Source organism: Camelus bactrianus, chromosome 17, assembly GCF_048773025.1.
Source record: "Camelus bactrianus isolate YW-2024 breed Bactrian camel chromosome 17, ASM4877302v1, whole genome shotgun sequence".
NCBI lineage: Eukaryota > Metazoa > Chordata > Mammalia > Artiodactyla > Camelidae > Camelus > Camelus bactrianus.
In genome coordinates, this window is record NC_133555.1 from 5,329,276 (window position 1) to 5,354,413 (window position 25,138).

A 25,138-nucleotide genomic window follows, 5' to 3' on the forward strand; every position below is an offset into this window, starting at 1 on the left:
GAGACGAGGGCTGTTGAAGAGAAACCACGTCCCCCACCTGGAGGTACAGCCCTGTCGGCAGAATGGTGGTCCCAGTGGACGGCGGGTGGGGTCTGGGTCTAGTTCCTTCTAGAGGGTGGGTCGCAGGGGCCACTCACCGTGGTAAAGGAATTGTACAGGTAGTAGATGGCCCAGGAGATGATGACAATGTAGTAGATGTTCAGCCAGAATGACAGCACGGCGGCAGCAAGGCCCACACCTGGGAGCAGACACACCGTCACGACAGTCATCTAATAGAGTAATAATAATAACCGTCCCAGTTCCTGTCGTTGTCATTTCTCACGACATCTATAATCTCACTGGACCCTGGAGAGAGGCAGGGACTTGGCCTAAGGCCACACACATCTGGCAAGTGAGGGAGCCAGGACTTGTGTCTGGGGCCCAGCACACGTGATCCTCCACATGTCCACCTGAGTGTCCGGCAGGCACTGAACAAGGAGGCGAGGAAAGTCGCCCCCAGCCCCTGCTGAAGAAATGAGCCCCCAGGGCAGGCCGACGTGCATGTGGGGGCCTCTGGATTGAGCCCTCCTCTCTGCCTCCACCACCCAAGCATCACCACTGGTCACCTGGCCCCTTGCCAGGGCTCCACTCTGCTCAGATGTGACCCAGCAGCTCTCTCTCTGTCCAGGCGCGGGAAGTGCAGGCAGGAGTATGACCAAGACCCACAGCCCCACTCCGCACTTACCCTTGAACATGGGGGCCAGCTTCCACACGCCCAGGCCCCCGATGGACGTGTACTGGCCCAGGGAGCACTCCAGCAGGAAGAGTGGAACCCCCGCAAAGATGAGCGTCAGGAAGTAGGGGATCAGGAAGGCCCCTATGAGGTCAGGAAGAGAGATGCTCGTGGCCCCACATCTTTAAGAAATCGGGTCAGAGGAAGTATCACTGTGGGGTGTTCTGGGGTCCCCACCGTGACTTTCTAACATGGCCTCAAAAGCAGCAGCCACAGCCAGAGTGAGGCCCGAGGATGTCCTTTGCTCAAAACACATGCCCCACACTTTGTAAAATGAAGAGGTGAAGGTTTTGGTATCACAGAGGGTTCTCGTCCTTTGGGACTCCTTTGGAAAAGGACAAGAAATGGGAAGTGGGGCCTGGCACTCCTTTTGGAGTCTTTAGGGCACCCACTTCCATAAGGGCACCCCAGAAAACACCTAAGCAAGACACTCCGTGGGGTCCAGACCCAGCCACGAGGATGGCAGGCCAGCACCTACCGCCGCCGTTTTTTCCGCAGAGATAGGGGAACCGCCAGACGTTGCCTAGGCCGATGGCATAGCCCACGCAGGACATGAGGAAGTCGAAGCGGCCCTTCCACGTGTCCCGGTCTGGAAGGTCTGCCGCCTTCTTCTGCACCTTGACCACCAGGGTTTTGGGCTTGTCATTGGCCACGGGGACCTCGCTGACCTCCGTGGAGATCTGCCCATCGGCCACCTTGCTGCCGTTGGTTGCCATGTCTCGAAGTCTCGATGCAGGGGTCCTGGCAGATGCACGTGCAATGTCGGCCCCAGTCCACGTGGACAGCAGTTTTGCGGCTCAAGGTCACCTTTGGAGAACAGAGGGCTGGGGTGACTGACACTGAAGGGTGTCAAGGTCCTAGAGTTGCCAGAAAATAATGAAACGAAATAACCCACAAACTAGGGGCCAAAAAGGCTCTCCTGTAAACCCTCCTTCTCCTGCCAGCCCCTGCTCCTGGAGGAAGGAAGGTGCCTTTTGTTTCCAAAGTCAGCGTATGAGGATGTGGTCTTGATGTCTCCCGGGCTAGCGTCAACGCTGCCACCTGTGTCCCTTGCCCTCTGTTAGGTGTCCTTGTCAGAGAGTAGCCCGAGGCAACCAAACCTCCAAACAGAAATATTACGTGCACCTCATCTTTGCCTCCCGGGATGCAGTTGGGTCAGTCTTCATTCTCTGAGGCCATATAGCCAAGGCAGGGTAAGAGATGCAGGGCCTTAATGTGGGGCTGAATAGGGAGGCATCCTGGATGCAGGTGGTGGGTGAAGGCAGTATGTGAGCACAGACTCTGATCGTGATCAAAGTCCTCTTTGCCACTTTCGAGCTGTGTGACTTTAAGGAAATGTCTTAACCTCTCTGGGCCCCCCTCCCTATCTTTTATTTTGAGGACGATAGTAGTGCGTCCCTCATCAGGCGGCTGCTCTGCACTTAGTGAGCACCCAGCGTCTGGCAAACAGTGAGGACTCGCTGCTGTTTCATCAGCAGTCCTCAAGCCTGGCTGTGCTTCCAAGTCACTTGGGAAGCCCTACAAAGACACAGACATGCCACATCAGAATCTCTAGGAGACAAGTCCTGGATTTATACTTCTAACAAATTTCACAAAAGGAGATCTGGAGCTGGCAGCCCAGCCCAGCCCTCAGGCGAGGAAGGACCACCAGCTTGTGTGAGTTCGCTGACCCACTGTCTCCCCCAGATAGTCTACCTACACTCTGCACCTTTCTAACCTCCGTAGAGGCAGAGGCAGCCTGGGGTGGAGGACAGTGCAAGACATTGGACTCAGACCAGTCTTGGTTTCAAATCTCCAGTCTGCCTTTTATCCACTGAGTAACCCTAAGAAACTTCTCTTGATCGCCTCTGGCCTCAGTTTCCCCACCTATAAAATGGGGATAATCCTATCTGGCTTGTAGAATCGTGGTAACAATGACTTTAATGGCTGGAAAAGTGCTTTTCACCCAACTGGTCCAGAGAGGGAACTCCAGAGGTAGTTGTTTTGACACTGATTACTGATATTACCTGATGATTTTCTGTGCTGGGTCAGCTCCAGAGCAGCTCCGTCAGCAACCCCCGTGGGGAGAGCCTGCAAAGCAGAGGAGAGGAGGTGAGCTGGCAAGCGGGGCAGGTGGCAGCCCTGGACAGAGAGCAGCGGGGGTGCAGGAAGCCCACCAGTGTCTGTGCTGGGTACCAGCCCCGAGGGAGGAACCACCCAGCAGGGGTGCCCACAGCGAGTGCATGCAGCGAGACACTGGCCCCAAAGTGCTGGGAACATGCAGACGTGGGCTTGCTGCCCTCAGGACAACGGTGGGGGTGCGCATGAGGGCGACGTGAGGAAAACGTTCCATAATTTCATCAGAAGGAAAAGAGAAATCCACAGAGGGGCTGTGGCTCCCTAGGGCCTCCCGGGAGCCAAAGAATGCAGTGGATATTTTCCTCCGTCTTCCATCCAAACTTGCAGAAATGTTGTAAAAGACCAGGAACGAATGTGGGAGAGAGCCTCCTGTTTTGTGGAGGGAGGAAACTAGGTTTCAAAACAGTTTATTTAGTGTGACCCCTATTTTTGTCCCTGTTCTCCTCACCAAACTGTTCATTTAAAAAACAAACAAACAAAACTAAAACGCCAAGAAGGACAGAAGGATATATCCTAAGATGTTCACAGTGACTTTTTTAAAGGAGGTACTGGGGATGGAACCCAGGACCTCAAGCATGCGCTTTACCACTGAGCTATACGCTGCCCCTGTTCACAGTGAGTTTTGTTTTCTTCTTTACGCTTTTCTGGATTTCTATAATGTTCTACATTTCTTTAAAAAAAAAGATACTAGAATAAACTTATGGAACCCTCAGAGCAAAAGGCATTCACGAGCACTGGTCTGTGGACTCTCAGGTGTAGGAGCTGAGCCAAAGCAACGTGCGGTGTGGGCCCTGGCCCCCCTGCCCCAGAGGCCTCCTCCCCTCAGCCTTGCCCCCTTGGGGGGACCCCGTTTGCTGTGCATTCGCCCCCCCCCCCACCCCTCACATGCAGTCCCCATTACCAAACACCATGGTCTGTTCCTAGAGTTCACGGAGAACCAGACCACCTTCAGACAATCTAAACTTTACTGCCAACCCTGCTTCTTGTTCTCAAGGACAAGCCACAGGCTGGTCTTGGACGCCCACCTAGACCCTGGCCTGAGCAGGGCAATGTCAGAGGGAACTTTAGCCTCAGGTAGTGAAGTTAGTGTCTCCTAATATCAGGCACAGCAGGGGGCAGCCGATTCTGTGGTCTGCCAGGGAGTCTTGGGATATGCAGCGGACACAGCAGCCTCAGGAAAGTGGGAGAGGCTAAAGTAGACCCCCTTGGCGGGGAGGGGTCCACGGTTAACTGCCAAAACAATGGTGCTCTCAACTGTCTCCGAGATTTACCCCTGTGGGTACCAGCCTCCATGATTGTTCAAAAGGATCCAACCACTTTGGGCCAGAGCTGATCACCTGACCCTGGCAAGTCAGTCAGGGCTCCTTCCCTGGGAATTTGGCATGGGGCTGAGGAAGAAGACAGGTTCTCCAGTGACTTGGGAACTCTGAGGCAGCCATCTTTTGCCCTTCTTGTACTCACAGCAGCAGAGAGAGCTGGTCTGCTGAGGGAGAAGGCGATCAGAGACCAAAAGACGAGCAGAGAGTCTTCAAGGCATTCTATTCCGTGGTTCCAGGACTTCTTAAGACTGGCTATCTTCTTGCTCTTGGAGCTTGTAGAGCATCCCCACGGTCATCAAATAAGTTCCCTGCTTTTGCTTACATTGGCTCAGAGGTTCCTGCCACAATTTGAATCTCTGCACACACCCCTGTGTCCTGCGGGAACAACAACTTCTGGCCTCCACTCTGGATTTGCTTGTTGATTATCAGAGAGACTCAAACCAAACTCCCAAATCTACTGGGCTTTGGAAACTGGTGCTGTGCACTGGGCCACGAGCTCATCCAACACCACTGGGGGCGGGAAGCCAGGCGCAGCTCTGGCTCAGCCCCTGGCAAGCAGGCAAGATGGGACAGCGTACGGAACAGGGCGGGACGGGCTGTGAACATCCCTTGCGGGAACCATTCGAGGCTGGGGGGAAGGAGACTTCCGATTCACCAGGAAGTTTATTGTTGTCTTCTCCACGAGTAGATTGGATACCTCCTCGTGCCGAGCCTGGAGAGAGCAAAGATGCAGATGCTCCAAAGAACTCACCACGAGGAAGACACACGTGTGATTTCCAGAATTTGGAAAAGTGTATTCAGACTCAGCCAAACTCTAACTTCCCTGCAGGGAGCCACACGACCATATTTGGAGTTTCCCTTTCAGAAGGTGCGCGGTATACCAAGATCAAGAATGTAAAGCCGTCAGTTAATATCACTGATGCTTCTTTGAGGATTCAGACCAGGAAGGCCTTTCTCGTAAGAACCGCCCCAGACCTTAGCTCCCTCAGACACTTACGCTGGGCTGTGTTACGTCACCTCTTTGATCCTTATCTGTGAAATGGGGGCATAATAATACCTCCCTCGGAAGGTTGTGGTGCCTGTAAAGCATGTCAAAGAACGCCCGGCTCACAGCGAGGGTGCAGGGCATCTCGGCTGTGATCAGACAATCCAACTGTGTACGGATAGTGGCTCTTAATCTGCTGCCAACTGTGTACGGATAGTGGCTCTTAATCTGGTGTTCTTAGCATCCCAGAAGGCCACAATGACAAGGATGATGTAACAATAATACTAGTAACAAGAATAGCAGCTAACATTTATTAAGGGCTTATTATTCAGGCCCTGGAGCATCTTCCAGCATTTTCAGAAGCTGGAGCGAAATCAGCCTTTGAGTTGCCGTGGGGAATACCAGCTAATAAAAATGTCAAGCCCTTTGCTTTGGGCTCTCTTTATACCAACTCAGAGTGGTCGAGCTGATCCCCTTGGGCCAGTCAGAAGCCAGGAGTGGTACCTTTGTGTGTTCGGTTAATTTTAAAAAGTATTACTCTGAACTTTTAATGAAAAAGACTATGAAAACAAATATATATAAATATATGTATGACTGGGACATTATGTTGTACACCAGAAATTGACACATTGTAACTGACTATACTTCAATTTTAAAAAGTAGGGAAAAAATTATTATTCTGTAGTTAATAAAATCTGACAAGAAAAAAAATCTCAGAGATGGGAGGAAAAGACAAAGGGACCCTGTTAATGAAACAGCCTGAGATCCAGGGCGAAAACAGAGCCATTTCAGGAAGCTGCCTTGCTCATGCACTCCGGGAATAGCTGCTTGGGAATTTTAATTCCTGACCCAGCTGGTTAACGTGTCGCTCTCGTGAATAACTGCATGCAGACAGCACAGGCACGTGCACATTCATGGCAAGGGAACCCGCTGTCTTTCTAGAAAACTAATGATCTCTGAAGCAGAAACAACCTTTTCACCAGTGTTACTCCCTCTTTCCTGGAACAGACACCGGTGCCGGGGCTGCCCAGGGTCAGAGAACGGTTCCCAGTGTCTTCGGCATCGAGACTCCACCTCCCCTCCCTCCTGCTCCTTTATCTGCTGGTGGAGCTGCTGGTAGGAGAGGCCTCACCACCTCATGACTTGGGGCATTTGTCCAAGGCTTTCTTTCCAGGGTCTTCCAATTCTTCCTCATCAGGTGGCTGCAGACCAAGAATCCAGCTACTTATTCCTCCAGGTCCTTAATGTGTCACCATTAACTGAATTTCACCAAAGCAATGTTCAAACGGCACAGTGATTGTGAGACCACCAGTGACATGTCGTCTGTATTTACTCACCTGCTCCTTCACTCCTTCATTAATTCAACAAGTATTTCCTGAGAACGGGCTAAGACCTGAACCGGCAGTGGGACAATTGTTTCAAGCATTCTGCATTCTGAACACCACACGGGTCACCAGAGTTTGAATCAGGGAACTAACAGGTGCCAGAAGAAAGATCTGATTTTGTAACTATGACTGAGGGCCTCATGTGCGCATGGGGCTGGGCTGGACAGGTGGTAAGGATTAGTAACACAAGGTCCCTGACCTTGATAAGGTCACAGCCTTTAAAGAGAAATAGCTGTGCTATGTCTATTCATAATTCTCTGTGATAAGTGCTGCACGACTATGTGAACCAGACACTGTAGGCCTAGAAGGAATGAGTTAATTCAGCGAGAGAAGGTATCCCATATGAAAGGACAATTCAGCTGGGGTTTGAAGGTTGTATAGGTGTTCGTTAGGCTCAAAAGAGGGAAAGGGCACCCCAAGTAGAGGGAAACACATGAACAGAAGTAGGGGGGCTTGAAGCTAAGAAGATCAGTCTATGAAGGGCCTCAAAAACCAGGCTAAGGAACTTAGGGACAAATTACAGGGATGGGACAAGGGTGATAATGTGATTAGATTCATACTATAGAAGAAGATTCACTCAGGGAGGCTCTGGGAAAGATGGAGTTAAAGGAAAAGACTCCAAGAAGAAGAGAAAAAAAGAAAGAGACCCAAGACAGGAAGGTGGTAAAAATGTTCCCATGATGCCCCATCCTTCCTTGAAGTGCACTCTGTGACCAAGTCCCAAAGCCATCGATAAAAACAGGGCAAAATGAAGCAGAAGGACTACATCTGCCAAACTCTGAATGAGGAACTGTTTTGTAAGGAAAAGAAAACACGTGGAGTTTGGAGTCTCGAAATCAAAAGTGGCAAAATGGGTCAAAACTGGCCCTTGGGCTTGTTTTATTTGGCCTGAACAAAAAAATGTTTCAGTTTGAATTAGGAGCCAGAAATGTGTCTCTCTGGGATACAACATTTCAAATAGGGAGCAGCAAGTGCAAAGGCCCCGAGGCAGGAGTAAGTTCGGCACTATTGAGAGACAGTGTGGAAGCCAGGGTGGCTGGAGTTCAGGGTGGGAGGGATAAGATCGAGTCAGAGGCAGACAGGGGCCAGATCACGCAAGGTCTCAGAGACCATGGCAAGGAGCTGAGATTTTGATCTACAGGGGTTGGGAGAAGGTGGAGGATTTAAGCTGTGGGATGGTCTGACTTACTTTTATGAGTCTCACTCTGACTGCCCAGAAGAGGCTGTAGAGGGGCAAGAGTGGAAGCAGGAGGCTCCTTAAGAGGTAAGAGTCCAGGCAAGAGATGATGGTGACTTGAACGTTGGCAGTTTAGGCAGAAATAGTGAGGCATGGACATCTATTTTGGAGGCAGGGCCCATAGGCCTTGCTGGTGGACTGGCTGACAGCAGCCCAGCCCAGGGCCAGATGGCAGGCTTGGGGGAGGGGAGCTTGCGGCAGCTGCCTAGGACAATCCCCCTCTGTCCCACTGCATCAGAGGGACAGCGGCTGCGTGGGGTGGGGACCTAGGCAGAGGCAGAAAGGCCAGTCCAGAATCTCAAGCTGCCATTGTCTAGGGCCAGGGCTGGGCCCAGAACCCAGTGGGAGTGAGTGGGACGCCATGAAGAACTTGGGGGGAGGGGAGCAGCGGGCCTGGGAGGGGGGCCCTGCTGCTCCCATGATGCTGTGCGCACTCCTGCTTTGTTTCACTCCCGTTCTGTAATTACAGAAATTACAGAGGCTTGGTTCAGACTGCAATCACTCTACCCGCTTTTAAATTTCTTTTTGAAACTCTGGTTCAAGAAAAAAATTAATATTGGGTTTGGCAGCATGCCAAGGGGAAACATAATGCCATTTATTCTCTGCTTTAGGAAGAAATGCTCGGCTCAGTCAATTGGACGTGGCTTTATTGAGCATCTGTAGGGCACCCAGAACCACGCCAGCTCCTCTCGAGGAAGAAAAGCCAGCATTTATTGAGCACCTATTGTGTGCCCAGCATTTCACAAGTGCTATCACCCAGTCCTCATCCCATCCCTGGAAGCCAAGGGCTATTTCACTCATCTGACAGGAGAGGAAATTGAGGCTTGCCAGCCTGGGGCTATTGTGAAGGAGTCTCACATTGCTCAGTGAATTAGGGCCTTGCTACGCAGAGTGCGGTTCTCCGAGGGCAGCATCCACATCACCTGGCAGCCTGTTAGAAGTGCAAAGTCCTGGGCCCCGCTCCAGACCCACGCAACCAGAGGTTGCACTGGAACAGGGTCCCACGGCAGCTGCAGAGGCTAAGGTTACGAGTGACCCTGATGATTTCACAGAGCTTGGGCCAAATCCCTGAGTGACCAGGGGCTCGCTGCTTAGCTCGCTTGAGCCTCAGTTTTGTTATCCGTAAACACCGACCCCTACACGTCATGGGACTGTTGTGAGACTCTGAAGGGAGAAAACGCATGGAAGGAGGCCGAGGCGAGCAGAGGGCCTGGCACACAGGAGGTGCTCAGTAAACAGCAGCTCAGAGGCCGTTCAAAGAGATGAATGGCCCCGGAAGAGCTTTGTGATTGAAAACGCTGTACAAATGTGAGGGCCAACTAGTAGCTGATGCTGTGGAGCAGAAGGCGATGGGAGGCTGGGATGTGCGGCAGAGGGGGGGAGGCAGGTGCTGGGGCAGCCCTTGCCTGCGTCGCCCTGAGGTCAGGGAGGGCTCCCTGGAGAAGTGCTCCGAAGGGGCAGCTGGAGAGGGCCTCCCCAGTCTGGGGCGAGCAGTCATTCTCTGTCAAGGCACCAATGCAGGCCAAACAGGGGCTGCAGGTCTGGATGGCAGGCCCTCCCCTTGAACCTTCAGCCAGCGGGGCTTGGGACCAGGACCTATGCAGCCTCCTTTCTGGCCCAGATCTGATCCATGCCACATGGGTACACCTGGTCTACACCAGCAGTCTACAGATGAAGAAAAAGGCCAAGAGAGGGCTGGTGGCGGGTCCAAGGTCACACAGCGCATGAGTGTCATGACCCCTACAGTTCCCCACCCCCCAACTATCAGCCCACTGCACTCTTACTCTAGAGATGAAGGCAAGCAGCTCCACATCTTGGTGCAAACCCCTCAACTGCGTCAGCATCCTTGAGAGGTGATCTGCAGACCCGGGTGCATTTCTCAGCAGCAAGTTTTGAATGCCTATTCTTCACAACACCCCGGTGTGACTTTCAAGTAAGGTACGTATTTCCTCCAAGTGTTTGTCTCCTCATCAGGAAATGGGGCCAACGGTAATCACTTTACACACTATAAGGACTAGATTTAAATTTTCGAGCCCTGGGCATGTCCCAGCAAGTGCTAAATACACTGAAGCTAAAATGATCATCAGTCCCATTTTGCAGATGATGGTATTGATGCTCACAGACATCAGATGACTTGCCCAGGGTCACACAGAATTTAACCCAGGCCCTCTGCTCACCTAGCAGATGCCTCCCAGACATCTGGCCTGTGTGACATTCTCTGAAGCCTTTGGATGTGGCCTGCGACCTTTGGAGCCTGCCTGCTGGGTTCCAGAGAGGAAGAGAGGTGACTGCGTGGAGGTGGGTTCGCCTGGCCTCACTGCCCACGATGGACAAGGAAACTGAGGTGTAAGCCCTTCCCCTCTTCCTGCAGCCTCAGAGAGCCTAGAAGTCTGGTTTCTACGAAACCAGAATGTAGGAGGTTAGAGGACACCCCACCCAACAACCAGAGTGAGAAAAATATCAGCTTCAAAACCACTGGAGGCTTCCTAGACCCATCCAGAGGTGAAGTGAGTCATGCCACTCTTTCTTTTCTGCGGTTGCGCACAAGAAAAAAAAAGTCCCCAACTTTTCATTAACAAAGAAGGAAAGAAAAAGACCTCAGAGTGCGGGAAGGAAGCCAGCTGGGCACCTACCCAGAGGCCAGGCAGGGCCCGCTCCATGTGCTTTATGTATATGAACTTCCTATTCTCCCTGCCTCCCCTACATTTTACTGATGGGTAAACCCAGGCACAGAGAGGTCAAGTGACCTGCCAAAGGTTTCCCAGCCGGGAACTAGAGGGGCCCAGGACTTGAATGCAGGCAGCTGGGCTCTTCTGTCCACACTCTCAACTGCTCTATTCTCCTGTCTCTGGTAGGGTGCCTGTGGAACCCCCAAGCCCCGCCTTTGGGGTGTGGAAGAATGCCAACTCCCTCCCTGAGGACTAGGCCTGCTGCTCTTTTTAAGAAACCCAAGAAAGGCTGCTGGCACTGTGCCCTCTATGGTCTGGCCCTGTGAAAGGCTAACTTGTCCCCAGGGTCATATTGCACAAACCCTGCAGGTGTCCGGGGAGCCAATGAGAGGTCACAGGGATCTAGGCTGAGAGCTCTCACCAGGCCCCTGGGGCTGGGGCTCTAATCAGAGGCCCCCAGGAGGCAGCCAGCTCCAGGGGTAGTGATCCCCTCTGGGAGTCCCCCGCTCTTCTCCACCCGCAGACACAACCTGTGCTTGCAGCAGGAAGAGGGCCTTTCTCGGGGAGAGGAGGAAGGAGAGGAGAAAGTGCAGTTAGCTTGAGACTCTGAAGTCTGAGGACCCCAGTCTGAATCCTCACTCCGCACTTTACCAGCTGTGTGATCTTGAGCTAGTCCCTTTCCCTCTCTGTGTCTCGGTTTCCTTTCGCATAGAGCACCCTCCCAACTTCCATCCTCATTCTCATCTCAGCCTGCTTGTCTCACTCAACAATCAGCAGTTTGCTCACATCTGTTCTGGCCCCTAAGTATCTGCAGTGCCCGACTGAGCCCCTCGCTTCATCAAGGCAATTTTCAATCCAATCCAACCTGCATTGACCAAGCACCTCCAGGGAGCCAGGTCCCATGCTGGGTGCAGGGGGATAAATATGCCAGTCGGAGTCTGAGTCCCGCCGCCACTGAGCGCTGGGGACAGCTGGCTGATGGGCTGTGGATAATCAACATCCATAGCCCAGAGAAGGAAGGATGGTACCCTGCTGAGGGGGCCCAGGTTTCCACAAGAAACTGGGAGAGGATGGCATTTGGAGTGGTGGAAAGGGGACAGAAGTGGGGACATTCTTTTAATAATCACACCTGGAGAAGCAGAACTGGAACCCTTGCTCTTAACCACAAGCCTAACTGCTTCTGGCCCACTCCAGGCAGAGAGGACATGCATAATGTATTTAGAGACAGTAAGGGGCCTGGCTTGGATGGCGACAGTCGGGGGTGATTTAGGGAGCATGGGTGGGGAGCCAGCAGTAGCAGTAAAGGGCTCTGAATGCAGGAGGTTAGAGGACACCCCACCCAACAACCAGAGTGAGAAAAATATCAGCTTCAAAACCACTGGAGGCTTCCTAGACCCATCCAGAGGTGAAGTGATTACCGCACCCTGTAATGAGAATGATGATCATACTGAGCGTTTAGTCAGTGCTCACGCTACTCAGGGCGTTTCATGGATGATCGATCATGTTCAGCTCTCAAAGATGTGGAGGCCGAGGCTCAGAGAAGGAGGGCAACTTGCCCAGATGCAGGAGGTGGCTGCTGGACCCCAAAGCCCTTGCTTCTAACAGCTCCTCCCCACAGTGGGCACTGGGCAAGCCTTGGGGACCTTGGAACCTCTTAAGGTGGGGAGATTTGATCCCGGGGTGATATGGCAAGAGCCTGGCAGCGGTGTAGGAGAGGGAGAAGGGGGCTCGAGGAGGGTGTCTGAACCCGGATTGTGGTGGTGGCGATGGGGGAAGGCCCAGGCACTCCGCACAGCTTTGTTTCTTATCCAACTAGTAACTGATTCTTCAGTCCTATCTCCCCAGCTCCACTGTCACCTCTGTCCTAATGGGACCTGGGTCTTCAGCTTGCTCTGCTTCTCCCACAGTGGCTCAAGCAGTGCCAAATACACACGTGCTCTCTTGAGCTCTACCTTGGGTGGCAGGGGACACTGTTATTACAAGCACTCAGGAAATGTCTGCTTTGGAGAAGGTGGCCCTGTCTCCAAAGCAGCGGTGGGCTGGTAAGCATTAACGATGGCTGCTCTGGGAAGCCAGCAACGAGCCCGATTTGGGGCGTCTGCTGATTTCTTTGGTGTCCATGCTCCCAGCACAGCCAGGTCAGGGGCCACCACAAGGTCACCGGATTGTGAAGAGACACAGTCTGCAAGCCTTGTGGGCTCTTCATTGCTTCCTGTAAGGAAAGTTCCAGACACCAAAGACAGATGGAGAGAGGGAGACGGGAGGGGAGCACGGAGTGACCGGAGAAGGGGCCAGGAGGAAGACAGAGAAAAGGAAGGACAGAGGGAGGGAAGGAAGGGGACACAGGTGCGCTGCTGACTTCTTCTGTGTTGCACAAGGCTCTGCTCACTGATCTCACTGAACCTGCCCGAGACCCCAAAGGGGAAGGCAGCCTGTGTCTCAGGGGTTGGCGGAGCCCAAGGTCAGAGCGGTTGAGGGGCTGTGATGGGAGCCCAGGCCAAAGGGCCTCCCCTGCCAACTTCCTCCTGTTGCGGTAACTGGATGTGCTGGGGGCCAGCCCATCAGTCTCAGCCCTGGGGGCGGGGTGGGGACTACAGGCACAACTGAGAACTACCCAGTACCAGCACGGAGGGACCTGTGGTGGGACTGGCCAAGGTTCCCGGCCTCCACGCCCTCGTGGTCCTGTTCCAGCTGGTGTCTCTCTTCCCACCCTCCTCTGCCTGGCGTGGGGAATTCAGGAGATTCCGCTCCAGGGGATGTCTCTGAAAAGGCTCCACCGGCCAGGAAAGGATCCACTCAGGTCAGGAAGTAAGAGTGCCATGATGCCCACCTGTCCTGCTTTTATGCTGACCTTTGCCTTTTAAGACACAATTGTAAGAGAAGCAGGGGGTAGATAACCATCCTCTCCTGTCAAGACGCGCTTGAAGGGCTCTAAAGGGCACTGGGATTAAGGCCCTTTAAGAATTCAGGTTTGGGGAAAAAACAAAAAAACCACCACCACAGGGACTGGCTGAACTAAATGGGGACGTGTATCAAGCCCCACACAGACGCGCAGCCTGAACCGAGAGCTGACTCCGTGTCACAGCACGTACTTCAGTGACGGCCCTGGGCAGCTCCGCGGTTCCCTGTCAGGGGTCCGCACCTGGGGCTCCATTTCCTCCTCTCCACAGCTCTGCAGGCCCCATCAGCCCCGCTCTGGGGACAAACACACCGAAGCTCCAAAGACAGATCGTCTGGACTAAGATCACACAAAGTCACGATAAGAACCACCAGGAATCTCAAACTGGTGGCCCGCGGGCCGAACGGGTCCCACACTTGTGTTTGGTGGCGTGCTTTGGTGGGGGGGCAGCTCCATGTTTTTCAGTTTACTACAAGTCCCACCGCGACTGTCACCTTGTTGCTGGCCTCTTGACTCATTTCTCTGACCCGCCCGGCCCTCCGTGGCCTTTGAGTCTGCAGTCCTAAAGTACATGGCAGTCTTGTCACCCCAGAGAGCTCTTTCCCGAAGTGGTAAAGAAGAGGAGGCTACTGTTGCCCCTTCCCGAGGAAATACGCCAAAACTTTTGCGGGGTGAGGGTGGTTAAAAAAAGCACGTTCAGCATTATGAGCTTATGTTTGGGAAACAACAGGTCCTATTGTTCTTTTTCTCCCCCTTATTCTTTTAATACAGCTCCATAGATTTAAAAACATGTCGAGAGACATCGCTTTAGAATATTCTGCAAGAACGAGGAGGATGTGTATTTTTAGAGTTGATGCAGGGTCAGATTCCTGGGTCTCAAATATTTCCTACAAGAGAAAGCTAATTTTACTTCTAAAAGACACAAACGAAGGCTCGCTTTAGCCAACACATCTGTTCTTGATTCATCGAGGAAGCTTTCTAAGGGAATCTTTATCATATGAATCCCCCCTCCTGTGTCAAGTGAAAAATGCCATGTAGCAGGAATAACTACCCATTTGGGAAAATGGGATCTTTATTGAGTTAATGCTCTTAAGTCCCACGAACAATGAAGAAACTCATGAATAACTTCCGCTGGGGAGGTCAAGGGTATTCAGAGGCTTATTTGTCAAGAGCCAGGACTGAACAGGCCACTGGCCCTGAGAGCAAGAAAACCTGGTTTTGAGCCTCAGCTCGGATGCTGTGTGACTGCAGAATCTCTCTAAGACAGAGGGGCAACGTCTACTTTCATGGCCACCATGAGGATTACATGGGAAAATATGTAAAGTAGCGAATCCAGAGCCTGGTACACAGTAAGTCCTTGATGCCCGGTGATATTACACCACTGGATTAGGGCTAGTATTATTATTGGCTGTTGTTGCTGTTTTAGAAGATAGCCATGGGACTGAAGTCCTGGGCAGAATGCCAGTTATCGTCACCCAGAGGCAGTGGGTAAAAGGGAGCGGTGGAGCCCATCACACGCAGATGCCCATCACATCAAATTCTCAGAGCAAACTGTCCATTAAACACAGTTCCTGAAGTGGACATGGGTACCTCTCCCTGCAATTAGCACATCTGTTCAAATCCTGGCTAAATGTCAACTGTCTTCTTGTGGCCACTGAATCAATCTCCCGGACCCTCGCCCCCGGCACAGGCTGGAGGAGTTGGAATCAGGGCTCTTGTGCTCACTGCCTCCCACCCTGCCCTCCGGCCCCAGGATCAGCAGAGAACAAACGACCTGCCCGCTCCGGGAATCCAGGAACAGGTTGCTACTCTGGGGGTGGATTTGCTCAGCCAGGTTTATGGTAACAAAATGGTCGTTTTCCTCTAAATAATCCGGATCCCAGCTCTCACCCTTGCTTTTGAAACAACCAAATGCCTGAGTCCAGCACCCTCTTTCTGCTTCCAAAATGGAGTGGGTCCTCTGCCAGCTTGCATCACATCTTTGCCAGCATGCAAATGATGTACTTGGGGGTTTCTCGGCATGTTAACCCCATGTTCCCCAACTCCCATGTAGGGGAGGGGATATATTGCACCAGCTGTGCAGGATAGAGAAATGAAGAGCGTGGGTAAGAGTATTCATTTTCCAAAAGGGCTCGCGGTGTGGGGTCATTTGGAGAGGGGGCACAGGGCAAACACAGTTTCCCCGGTGTGGTCTGTGCACAGGCTTTTAGGGACAGTGTATTTACAGTGAGGTCCATCCGTCATGCTTCCCAAAGACAAAATATTTATGCATGTTTTTGGTAACGGGGGCTGTTCATTTGTTCTGCTGATATTCACTAGCCTGGATGAAGACCCCTGTTATTTATCGTTCTTATACTCGTTTTAGCCAATTCCGCTGTCCAACACCACACATTACAAGCTGATACATGGTTGGGAGGAGACCCTTCTCCATGGTTAATAATTGTTGATGCCCAGCAGTGGGGCTTGATGCTCGACCTACGGTACCTTATTTGGTCTCATAACAATCCTATGAGTTAGGTCTGTTATCCCCATTTTGCAGATGAAGACACTGAGGTTCAGAGAGGTAAAGTGACTTGCCTAGGTTTGCACAGCTAGGAAGTGGGAGGGCGGATTTTGACCTTGGACTTAGTTTCCTATTCCTCTTGGGCTGGAATTATTGCTCCTGGCCCATCAGAATCTCCATCTTTGAGGCTTTCCTCAACAGTCTTTAGAGAGGTCTAGGCACTCGGTACCCTGTGTCCCCACCTCACCAGCTGCCCTCCCCTTCACAGTGTCCCATGGCCTAGGCTCCCTGCAGCAGTTGGAGGCTGGAATCCCAGCTCCACCTCTCGCCCAGGTGTGCAACCTGGGTGAAGTCACTTCACCTCTCTGAACCTCACTCTGTGCCTCCACAGAGTGAAGGAAATGATCCCTTTCTGCGAGGCTATAGCAAGGACGCTTCCAGACAAAGCAAGTTTCCCTGCAGCTGCCCCCACTCGCAGCCTCTTTCTTGGGGAAGCTCAAACTCTAGACACAGTCCCCTCCACTCTCGCTCGCTCGCTCCAGCAGCTCCCGAATCAGCATTCAACACACATCACTCTGCCTTGTGCAACGCCATTATCTTCTGAGGACACAGGCTCCGTTGTCACGGCAACCAGAGTCCTTCCACCAACTCTATTTAATAATTTCTCAACGGTGGAGCTGGGCTGGCATGGGGCAGAGGAAAGAGCACTCGATTAGGGGTTAGAAGCTCTGGGTCCTAGGCCCGCAGGTGCTAGGACCCCTGCTCTCCAGGCCTCAGTTTACCCATCTGTAACAGGGGTGTCTGAAACAGGTGGGTTTTGTGACTTTCCCTGGCCTAGAAAAACGTAAGAAACAGCTTTTGAGGTGCAGGAAGCAGGAGGTTGGGACCCAGAGCTACTGGAGAGGGTTGAAGTTTTGAGTGACATTTTAAATCCACAAGAATAAATAGACCTGCCTTTGGCAACTCTGTGTCTTCTCCTGCTGAATTGCATACAAAATGTCATTTTTCAGACATTTATGCAGTCTGTGTGACCTGATAGCCTCAGGGCTAGGGTTGGTTCAGGGACACAGTTTTGCCTATGGCCATGATGGCCCTCACTGCGCCCAATCTGCAGATGTGTAAACTGAGGCTCAGGGTGGGCAAAGGGATTATCCATGGTCACCAGCAAGTGGAAAGTCCAGCTATCTGGAAAGGCCAAGCTGGTGAAAGCCAGGCCCCCTGCGTGTCCCTCTGCTCCATTCAGCCTATGGCTGGTCTTGCTCTGGCCCCACCTGTGTGGCCTCTGGCTCTCACTTAAGGAGCTATGTAGGCAATCAAAAGCAAGAGGTAAGGACCTGCTATGTGTCCCCAACTATGCACCAAAGATGCCAGAAGACACAGCATTCCCACTCAGTGAATTTATAGCTTGGACTGTGAGCAGCTCTTCAGAGGAAGAAACAGTACCTAGTTTATCTCTGTGACCCATAGTAGGGACTAGCACAAAGTCAGTGCTCAAAGTTTTATCTGATTCAGCTGTTTGCCTACAACTGCCTCTGACACCCCCCACCAACGCCGCCCCCAGAGGCTGCTAAGAAAATTTCCCAGAGCAGCCACTGATGTCCCAGCTCCAAGGAGCTGCTGGGACCCCATGCTGGGGAGGGGGCCCATGTGAACTAGGCTTTGTGACTTCAGACTGGCTCCGGGGTTGGGGAGGGGGTGGTCCTGCCTTGGTGGAGGCTGATGGCACAGCCACTGCCAGCCCAGCGGTGCTATTTAACTCCTCCGGGGCTGGCATTCTCATTTAATACCCGCGGCGTAATTAACAGTGCTGCATCTGCTCTGTCATTAGAGGCATTTACTGCTGTTTGGGGAAAGGGGTCTTAAGTTTCTCAGTCGTTAGTCTCAGGGAGGCTATTACAGGGGAAACAGAGGAGGAAGTAGGGCGTGCAGGCTCCCTTGCCCTGCTTGGAAAGCTGGCACCGGGTGCAGGAAGCAGCCGATCCACCCAACCAGTCCAAACCCTTTGGCTTCATGGTCTGAGCAAGCGATGCCCAGGTTAGGGAAGGACTCTGCTCAAGGGCAGCCGGTACCCGTGGGAGGCAGCTCTGCCTCCTCTCTCTGGTCTGCAAGCCCAGGCATCAGGTCCCATAGACCTGGATCTGAGTCCTGGCATGGGTCAGTCAGTGGGGTGACCTTGGGCAACCACGAGAGCTCCCTGGGCACAGTTTCCTACTGAGGATCCTAGGATGCTGCTTGTAAAATGCTGGGTTCAGTGCCTGTGTCACAGTCAGAGCTCAAAACTGGGGCTCGTACGTGTCTGATGATTTGGTGTCGCCGTGCTGAACCAACCTGTTAAGGAGGTACATATATGTAATACATGAGTGCATTTAAACTCCATCTTTACAGAAGACTCTTCAGTAAGACTACTTCCCCATCCCCAAGCCTTTTTTTTAAAAACAAAAAACAAAAAACATAGGTGGGTCTTTGAGCTCAAGCTCCGGAAACATCCAACGTGAGCGCTAAGAGGCTCAGGTGGCCACGAGGGCTGGACACAGGATGGAGAGCACGCACTGCCTGGGAAGCAGCGGTCACTCTTGCTTCCTGTCGCTCATCCTCTGCTTCACTGAGTCAAAGCCCCACACCCCCGCCTCGAGCTCCCTCTGGGTGCTCTCCAGAAGCAGCGGGTGGCGTGGGAAAGCACAGCTGGTGGGTACCAGCAAGACCCAGGTCTGAACTCTGCCGTGTAACCCGGGGGGAGAAACTCCACCCATCTTGGCCTCAGGGTCCTCCTCTGCCGATGGGGACACAACACCTATCCCCTAGCATCGTTCTCATCAGCTTCAGGCAGCCCACGACTGGTACCCAGTGGTCGGTGGCTGGCCACACAGCCAGGGGAGGTGCCAAAGCCTCAGGTGTCCCTGCCTCCCCTAGAACTGGCAGAGGAGAAGTGGGGGTAAAGGCCGGGTGAGTGGTTTCCATCCCTACCCTAACCCCTTCCCTTCCCTCTTGGCTGGGCACGACTCCAAACCACACAGCAGCTCCAATAGCATGTCTCAAACTGTCTCAAACCATCTGAAGCTCACATACCAACACTTCCCCGCACCTTTACTGGTTCCCATGGTCCTGAGGTCCTTTTAGGTGATCTCACAGGGTCCCTCGTGTTCATTTTCACCCAAATCCATCTAGAGAAGCACACTTGTGCACAGGCACATGCATCTAAGAGCAATCACCCTTCCTTCCCCTCACCCAGCCCCACCACCACTGGGCCACCCTGGCCAAATGAGCACACTTCAAACCCCAAACTCTAGATGTCACCAAGGAGACAAGAGCCGCTGGCCAGAGTTCAGGTGAGGCTGGAACAAGACATTTCCTCCAAGCCTCATGCTGTGCCCTTCCAGGCTGTCTGGCAGTCTCCACCCCTGTGCTCACTGTGCTGTGTTCCACCTCCAACAGATTGGGGCTTCTCTGGGCTCCTTCAAGGGGCTACCTGGTGAATTTGGATTCAGGCTTAGTAAAGGTGACTCCCCTCAGCTGGGAAGCCAGAGGTCAGGGACGAAGTGTTCAGGGCTGGCTATACACCAGTTTCCCCATGCAAAAGGTGGAGACAATCATGGTGATAGCAATAATATTACTTTCACTTGGAGCGCCCAGGCTACTGCAAACTTCAATAGAAGGCACTTTGTGAAATTCCACTTAAGCGTTAAGTGTGTGTGTATTCACATGTGCACAAAAAGGCCTCATTTGAGTCAAGGTCATTCTGATTTGGGCACTTTGAGAAAAGGAGCTTAAAGAAAAATCTCTTTGTGTTTGACAGAAGACTCTTCTCCAGGATATGAGGAACCACATTCTCTTCCCCACACGGGAGCAAAAGAAAGAATAGCCACAAAAGCATCTCTCTCTCTCTTTTTTCTTGCAAACTGTGAAGTGTTGTCCTGATGACTAGGAGAATTGTTATCAGCACTAGGTTCCAGAAAACCACAAAACCGATACCAAATGTCATTTCTCACCTCCTTGTGGCTGCTGCCTTCTCCCTGCGCAGAACCTCCTTACTAAACAATAAGGCCATGAAAGCAACCTGCTGTCAGTGTCTTTCGGGGCATCTCTGACCTTGAATGTTCCTCTGGCCAGAACTCTGCTATCTCAGGAGCTGGCATGAGACCCTGCTCTTGCAGACACTGTGCAGGTGATAGGGGGACAGAGCTGCAGGTCACTGTCTGAAGCAGCCACTAACTCCTGCATCCTCCAGCCTGGTCTGTGCGCCAGGATCCCATCCAGCCCCAGAAGCTGGGGGCCCCTTTTGAAGCCAAGAGGGCCCCTGGCACCTTAATGTGGCCCGTTCCACCCACCTGCACACCCCCTGCTTTCAGAGCGCTCCGGCCAATCGCTCTGCAAGACCTGGCCTTCTTGTAATTTCCAATTTGTGAGAAATGTAAAAATAGATGGCCATTCGCTGCAGGCAGCTCGCATCAAATCGGATGCCACTTTCGTGTCATGTCAGATCATGGGAATCAGAGCTGATAGCTTCCTTGGCTGCTCTCGATGGCTTCCAGAGCAGCAAGCGGGTGGTGACAAGTCGGGGGACACCCGAGAGTTAAGGAAAGGTGGCTGGGTGCACAACATCAACACCAGCTTTAAATGAATCTAAAGCATAGGTCACAAATACAATGTACGGGGCGTCAGAGTGCGAATCCCAGTTCTGCAACTTTGCAGCCAAGGGACCTCGGGCACAAACTCATCCCTCTGTGCCTCAGCCTCCCCAGTTATCAAATAGCAGTGATCACACCGCCAACCTCCTGAGCTGTGGCAAAGCTCAACTGATGAGACAAACTAGGAAGCACGTTCTAACTGCACAGCTCCTTAAACGGGGTGTCATGGTCCTTGCCAAGCAAGCAAGGCCAGGCCCTTCTCCGTGGCAGGGGCGTCAGCATGTGGTGGCTGCGTTTGGGCTGCAGGGCCATTTAGAAGCCCAGCGATCTTGCAGCAGACGCCGTGACCTCTCTCCTTCTCAGTCCTTGTCTGCCCAGGGACAATCCTGCTACGTACCTCACAGGCTTTTGTGAAAATGAAATGCAGTGCAATCAGGAAAGCACACGGCGTGGTCCCGGTAGGTTATCAAGTCCCAAAACTCTCAGTGATGACTGTTATTGATGATATTATCATTGGAACAACACTTGGTGGTTTTTCTCCCCTGTTTATGACTGAATCCAAGTCTGTGCTGAAATGTCACAGCTTACGTTCACACCTACTGTCTCTGCCAGGCAAGCCTATCTCCGCTAGCAGCCGGCTTCCCACTGACTCGCATCTCCTTCCCCCGCTCCAGAGGCCCTCAGGTAAGCTCGGAGTGAAGGTGGCACATTTCCCGGGAAGCCCTATTTCTGGTCCACATCAGGCCTCCCAGCCTTTCCCTCTCTCATGTACCACCTTTCCCCCACCTTCCAGAAACCTCCAGCGAATGGGGTGGAGGTGGCAGAAAGGACCACCGGTGCTGAGCCCATGTGAGGAGCTGGCACCGAGGAACGCGACAGAGCAGTGGGTAACATCGCGGGCTCCTTACTGCGGTGGAGGTGGGGGGTGCTGCTGCTTTTTGCAATTGTTGTCAATTCAAGGTTGTCTGCATCCCGGAGTGGCAGGGGCAGGGCTCTGCCCACCATTCTCCACGCAGAGACGCTCGGGCGACCTGACTTGGTTGAATTAAAAGGGCAGTTCCTTCCGACACTAGCACAGACACAGGTCTCTCTTTCCATTTGGGGAGCAAGGTGATTAAGGGCCTCTAACTGGGTTTGGTGTTGAGGCTGCGGCTCAGGGAGAGGGCTTCAGTGATCAAAGGGAAGAAATTGCCAGGCAGGCCTTAGGCCAGGTGACAAGGAGGGGCTCAGGCACCCCACCTGCTCCCAAGGGCAAAGAGGGGATGGGCTTCGGAACGCTGGGGGCTGGAGGTGGCAGCGGGCAAGGCTTAATCAGCTGGGACTGACACTCAGCCTGTGACCCACACAGCAGGAGAGGGAGAAAAGACATCTTCACGTTCCAAGGGCTTGGGATGTCTCTGTCTCAGCTTCTGAGCTCACAGCCAAGCATAGGAACGGCGTCTTTATGTGAAGGCAAGAAGCCGCCTGACACACGTGCTTTATTTAATGCTGCTCTTAGCACAGGCTGGGAAGGCAGGGGCGCAGCCGCTGCTTAGATGGCAGTCTGGTGGGCTTCACTGTCAGTCATCAAACCCTGACCATCACCCCAACACGTCACTTTGTGGAGGTGAAAACCAAGGCCCAGGGACCCAGCAATGGGGCCAAGCACTGGCCTGGGAAGTCAGAAGAGCAAGGTTCAAATCTCTGCCCTGCCTCCTCCTGGCTGTGTGACCTTGGGCAAGTCACTTCCCCTCTCTGTACTGCAGTGTCCTCACCTCCGAAGTGGGGGATTAGAACAGCACCTGCTGCACAAGGTTACTGCAGGGATTATCAGCTCAGCACCTTGGAAGCTTCTGATTCTCCATTCCTACCTTCCAAGGGGGACGAGAACTTGGCCAAGGTCACCTGCCAGAAAATGGCAGCACCTCAGCTTGAAGCCAGCTCGTGGGCTCATTCCTGGCCATGGTCTCAGAGGCCACGTTTTGTAGCCTTCCTGCTCAGTGACGCAGGTAGGTCCATGCTAGTGCTGTCTGCATATTCATCCACGCAGGCTTCATTCTACGACATTTACTGAGTGCCTGCTGGGTGCTGGGCCGCGCGCGAACAAATTCATAGCATTGGGAGCTCCTGGTTGCCAGGCGTGAGAAATCAGGGGAGAGATGGGGCTATTGTGCTTCTTTCAGCTCTTTCCTTTACCCTCTGAGTTGCCTCCTCCTTGGCCCCGAGCTTCCCGTCCTAGCCCCATCCCAAGTTCCTGGCAGTACCCACCCACCTCTCACCCAGCCTCCAGCCCTGGAATAAAGGGTACAGCATATGCAGAGATGGTCCCCGCTTCTCTCCCACAGCAGCTGCCCCTCTCCTGTGCGATTCTGAGGGATCACCCCACTCTCCAGATGCTCCACCAGACACACCGGGCTGCGTCCCGCTGCCTAGGACTCCCTGTTTGTCCTCCAAGGACTGGCCACTGAGCCAGCGCTTGGCTGGAGAGAGAGTGCTTTCTTTGTTTGCCGCCTGCCTGACAATTTCTTTCTGAGGCTCGAGGGAGGCTCAGCCATTTTGCCCCGTTGCTCTGGGAAAAGGTCCCTCTCACTCCTCCAGGGACTTGCACCCCTAAGGGCTAGTTCTCCTCTGCCTGGGGGAGGGTCTGGGGCTCCTCTGACCAGGACCAGAGCTGGGGCTGGCTCAACCCTTCCCAGAGAAACAGAGTCCAGATGACTGTAGTTTCTAGTGACCCCTTTTGTTCTGGAATTTGGAAGTTGGGGTACCCTTTTCAGACTCTTTTATGAATGCATTTCCCCCAAAGTTCCCAAAGAGAGAATCTAGGCTCTATCCAGCACCCAACACTCCCTCTCTCACCACACACCCATCTTGTATGTCACAGAAAAACGAAGGTCGACCCCAAAGTCCGCTCACTTAGCTTGACACAGTCTCTGATTTTGGGGTGTCACCAAAGCTCAGGAGCCATTTTTTTCAGTGCCCCCCCCTCCTAGTTTTTCATTTAGATGAGACTAAGCTTCCTAGGAGAGGGAGGGAGAGCTCAAGCCCCACATCGGGAAGAAACTGAGCACTGTCATTAGGCTTTTAAAAATCCAATTTTCTCCTTGGGGTTCACGTTCATTTAGAGAGGATATTAGCCTCAGTGCAGGGCTATCAGGTCTGAGTTCCTTGTCTGAAGAGCAAGCTAAGCTAGAACAGGCCATCTGTGGGTGCCAGCCATGGGGACGGGTGGGTACAAAGGGTCTCTGCATAGAGACCCGGTGGTCATTGCCCCGGGGTAACCGCAGGGAGCAGGGTCGCCCTTTTCTCCAGTCCCCATAAAGTAAATGACAGGACATAAGGCAGTAAGGTGAGAACGGTCCCCGCGGCAACAGGCAGTAAGAAGACACAGTCCTCAAACCCTCTGGGGGACCCCCCTCTCACCCCCATTCCTCAGGGAAAGGAGTGGGGAGAGTGCGGCGCGCGAGCTTCTGCGCGCTCAGCTCAAGCCCAAACTGTGGCGTGCTTTCTAGCCAAAATTTCAAGAGAGCTTAAGCTGCCCCAGGACTGAAAGGAGGTGTCCCATTCCCGGGTCGCCTACTCCCCATGGCTCTCAGAGAACAGAAGAGGGGCACTGCTCGACCTCGGCGAAGCTCACCCCAGAGGAAGAAGTGGCGCATGGCTCCCCAAACGCTATCATTCTTTCCCAGGTCCCCGCCACCCCCTGGGGATGAATGCGGCGCTTCGACGGCTCTAGCAGAATTCAGCGCCAGCTGTGGGGAAGAGGGGCCGGCGACCGGGAAAGGGCAGGAGATTCTCGCGACCCCGTGCGAGTCCCCCGGGGCCCACCCGCGTCCCAGAGGGACGGCCGGGGCGCGCGCATCGACGGTCGGAGCGGCGCCTCAGGCTCCTTCCTGAGGCCCGAGGCCAGGAGAGGCGCGGCGGCTGGAAGCTCGGCGTGCCCACCCCACCATCCAGCCCGGCCCGCGGCGGCGGCCCGGGGCGCCGGTCGCGCAGTCTGGGCCGTCCCGGGCTCTGCGCCCCGCGCCCCGACGCCGACCGCTCGTTCCTACCTGCGGCCCCGGCTGCGCGGCCCGCGGCGGGCGCTGCGCGGGCAGCTCGGCCGCTCCGGTGCGCTCCGGGCGCGGGGCCGCTCCCGGCTCGGGCCGCGCTGCGCTCCCAGCTTCTCGGCTCCCCGGCTCGGCGCGGCTCGCCCGCAACCTCGCTGCTCGCTCGGTCTTTCGAGGGCGGGCGGAGGGACGCGGGGAAGAGAGGGGCGGGGAGCGCGGCGGGCGGGGCGGAGGGCGCGAGCTGGGGGCGGGGCCGGGGCGCGGGAGCCCGCCCCTCCCGGGGAGGGGCGCTACTGCGCCGCCCGCCCCCGTCTGCGCGCCCCCGGCCCGCCGCGCTCCCCCGACCCGACAGCCTCCTCTCGGTTCATTCCTCGGCCACGTCTCCCGCCTCCCTTCACCCCGCTCCCTTCCTTCCCCTCCTCGTCTTCCCTCCCTCTCTCTCCCGTTTCCCGCTTCCAGTTCTTCGCTCTGCATCACTCCTCCCTCTCCCCTCTTCCCTCCTTTTTTTCTCTCTCTCCTCTCCCCCGCCCCATCCGTCTCGCCTGTTCCCCTCTCTCCTGCTCTCACTCTCTCATTCCTTCGCCTTCAGTCTGGTGGCTTG

General features: G+C 53.9%; 1 protein-coding gene across 2 annotated transcripts in view; it reads right to left on the reverse strand.

Moving 5' to 3' along the window:
- Window positions 1-24,697, reverse strand: part of SLC6A1 (solute carrier family 6 member 1) — a 40,320-nt gene extending 15,623 nt beyond the window's left edge. Inside the window, exons 1-5 of one of the 2 annotated variants that reach the window (XM_074344344.1) lie at window positions 24,541-24,697; window positions 2,779-2,842; window positions 1,251-1,579; window positions 725-856; window positions 138-238 (exon numbers count right to left, since the gene is read on the reverse strand). In XM_074344344.1, the coding sequence (XP_074200445.1) occupies window positions 138-238; window positions 725-856; window positions 1,251-1,488 (471 nt within the window). In that variant the 5' untranslated portion in view covers window positions 1,489-1,579; window positions 2,779-2,842; window positions 24,541-24,697. Of the gene's footprint in view, window positions 1-137; window positions 239-724; window positions 857-1,250; window positions 1,580-2,778; window positions 3,657-24,540 lie in introns of those variants that run through there. The other variant, XM_045515325.2, reaches the window with a different exon arrangement.
- Window positions 24,698-25,138: the final 441 nt, after the last annotated feature.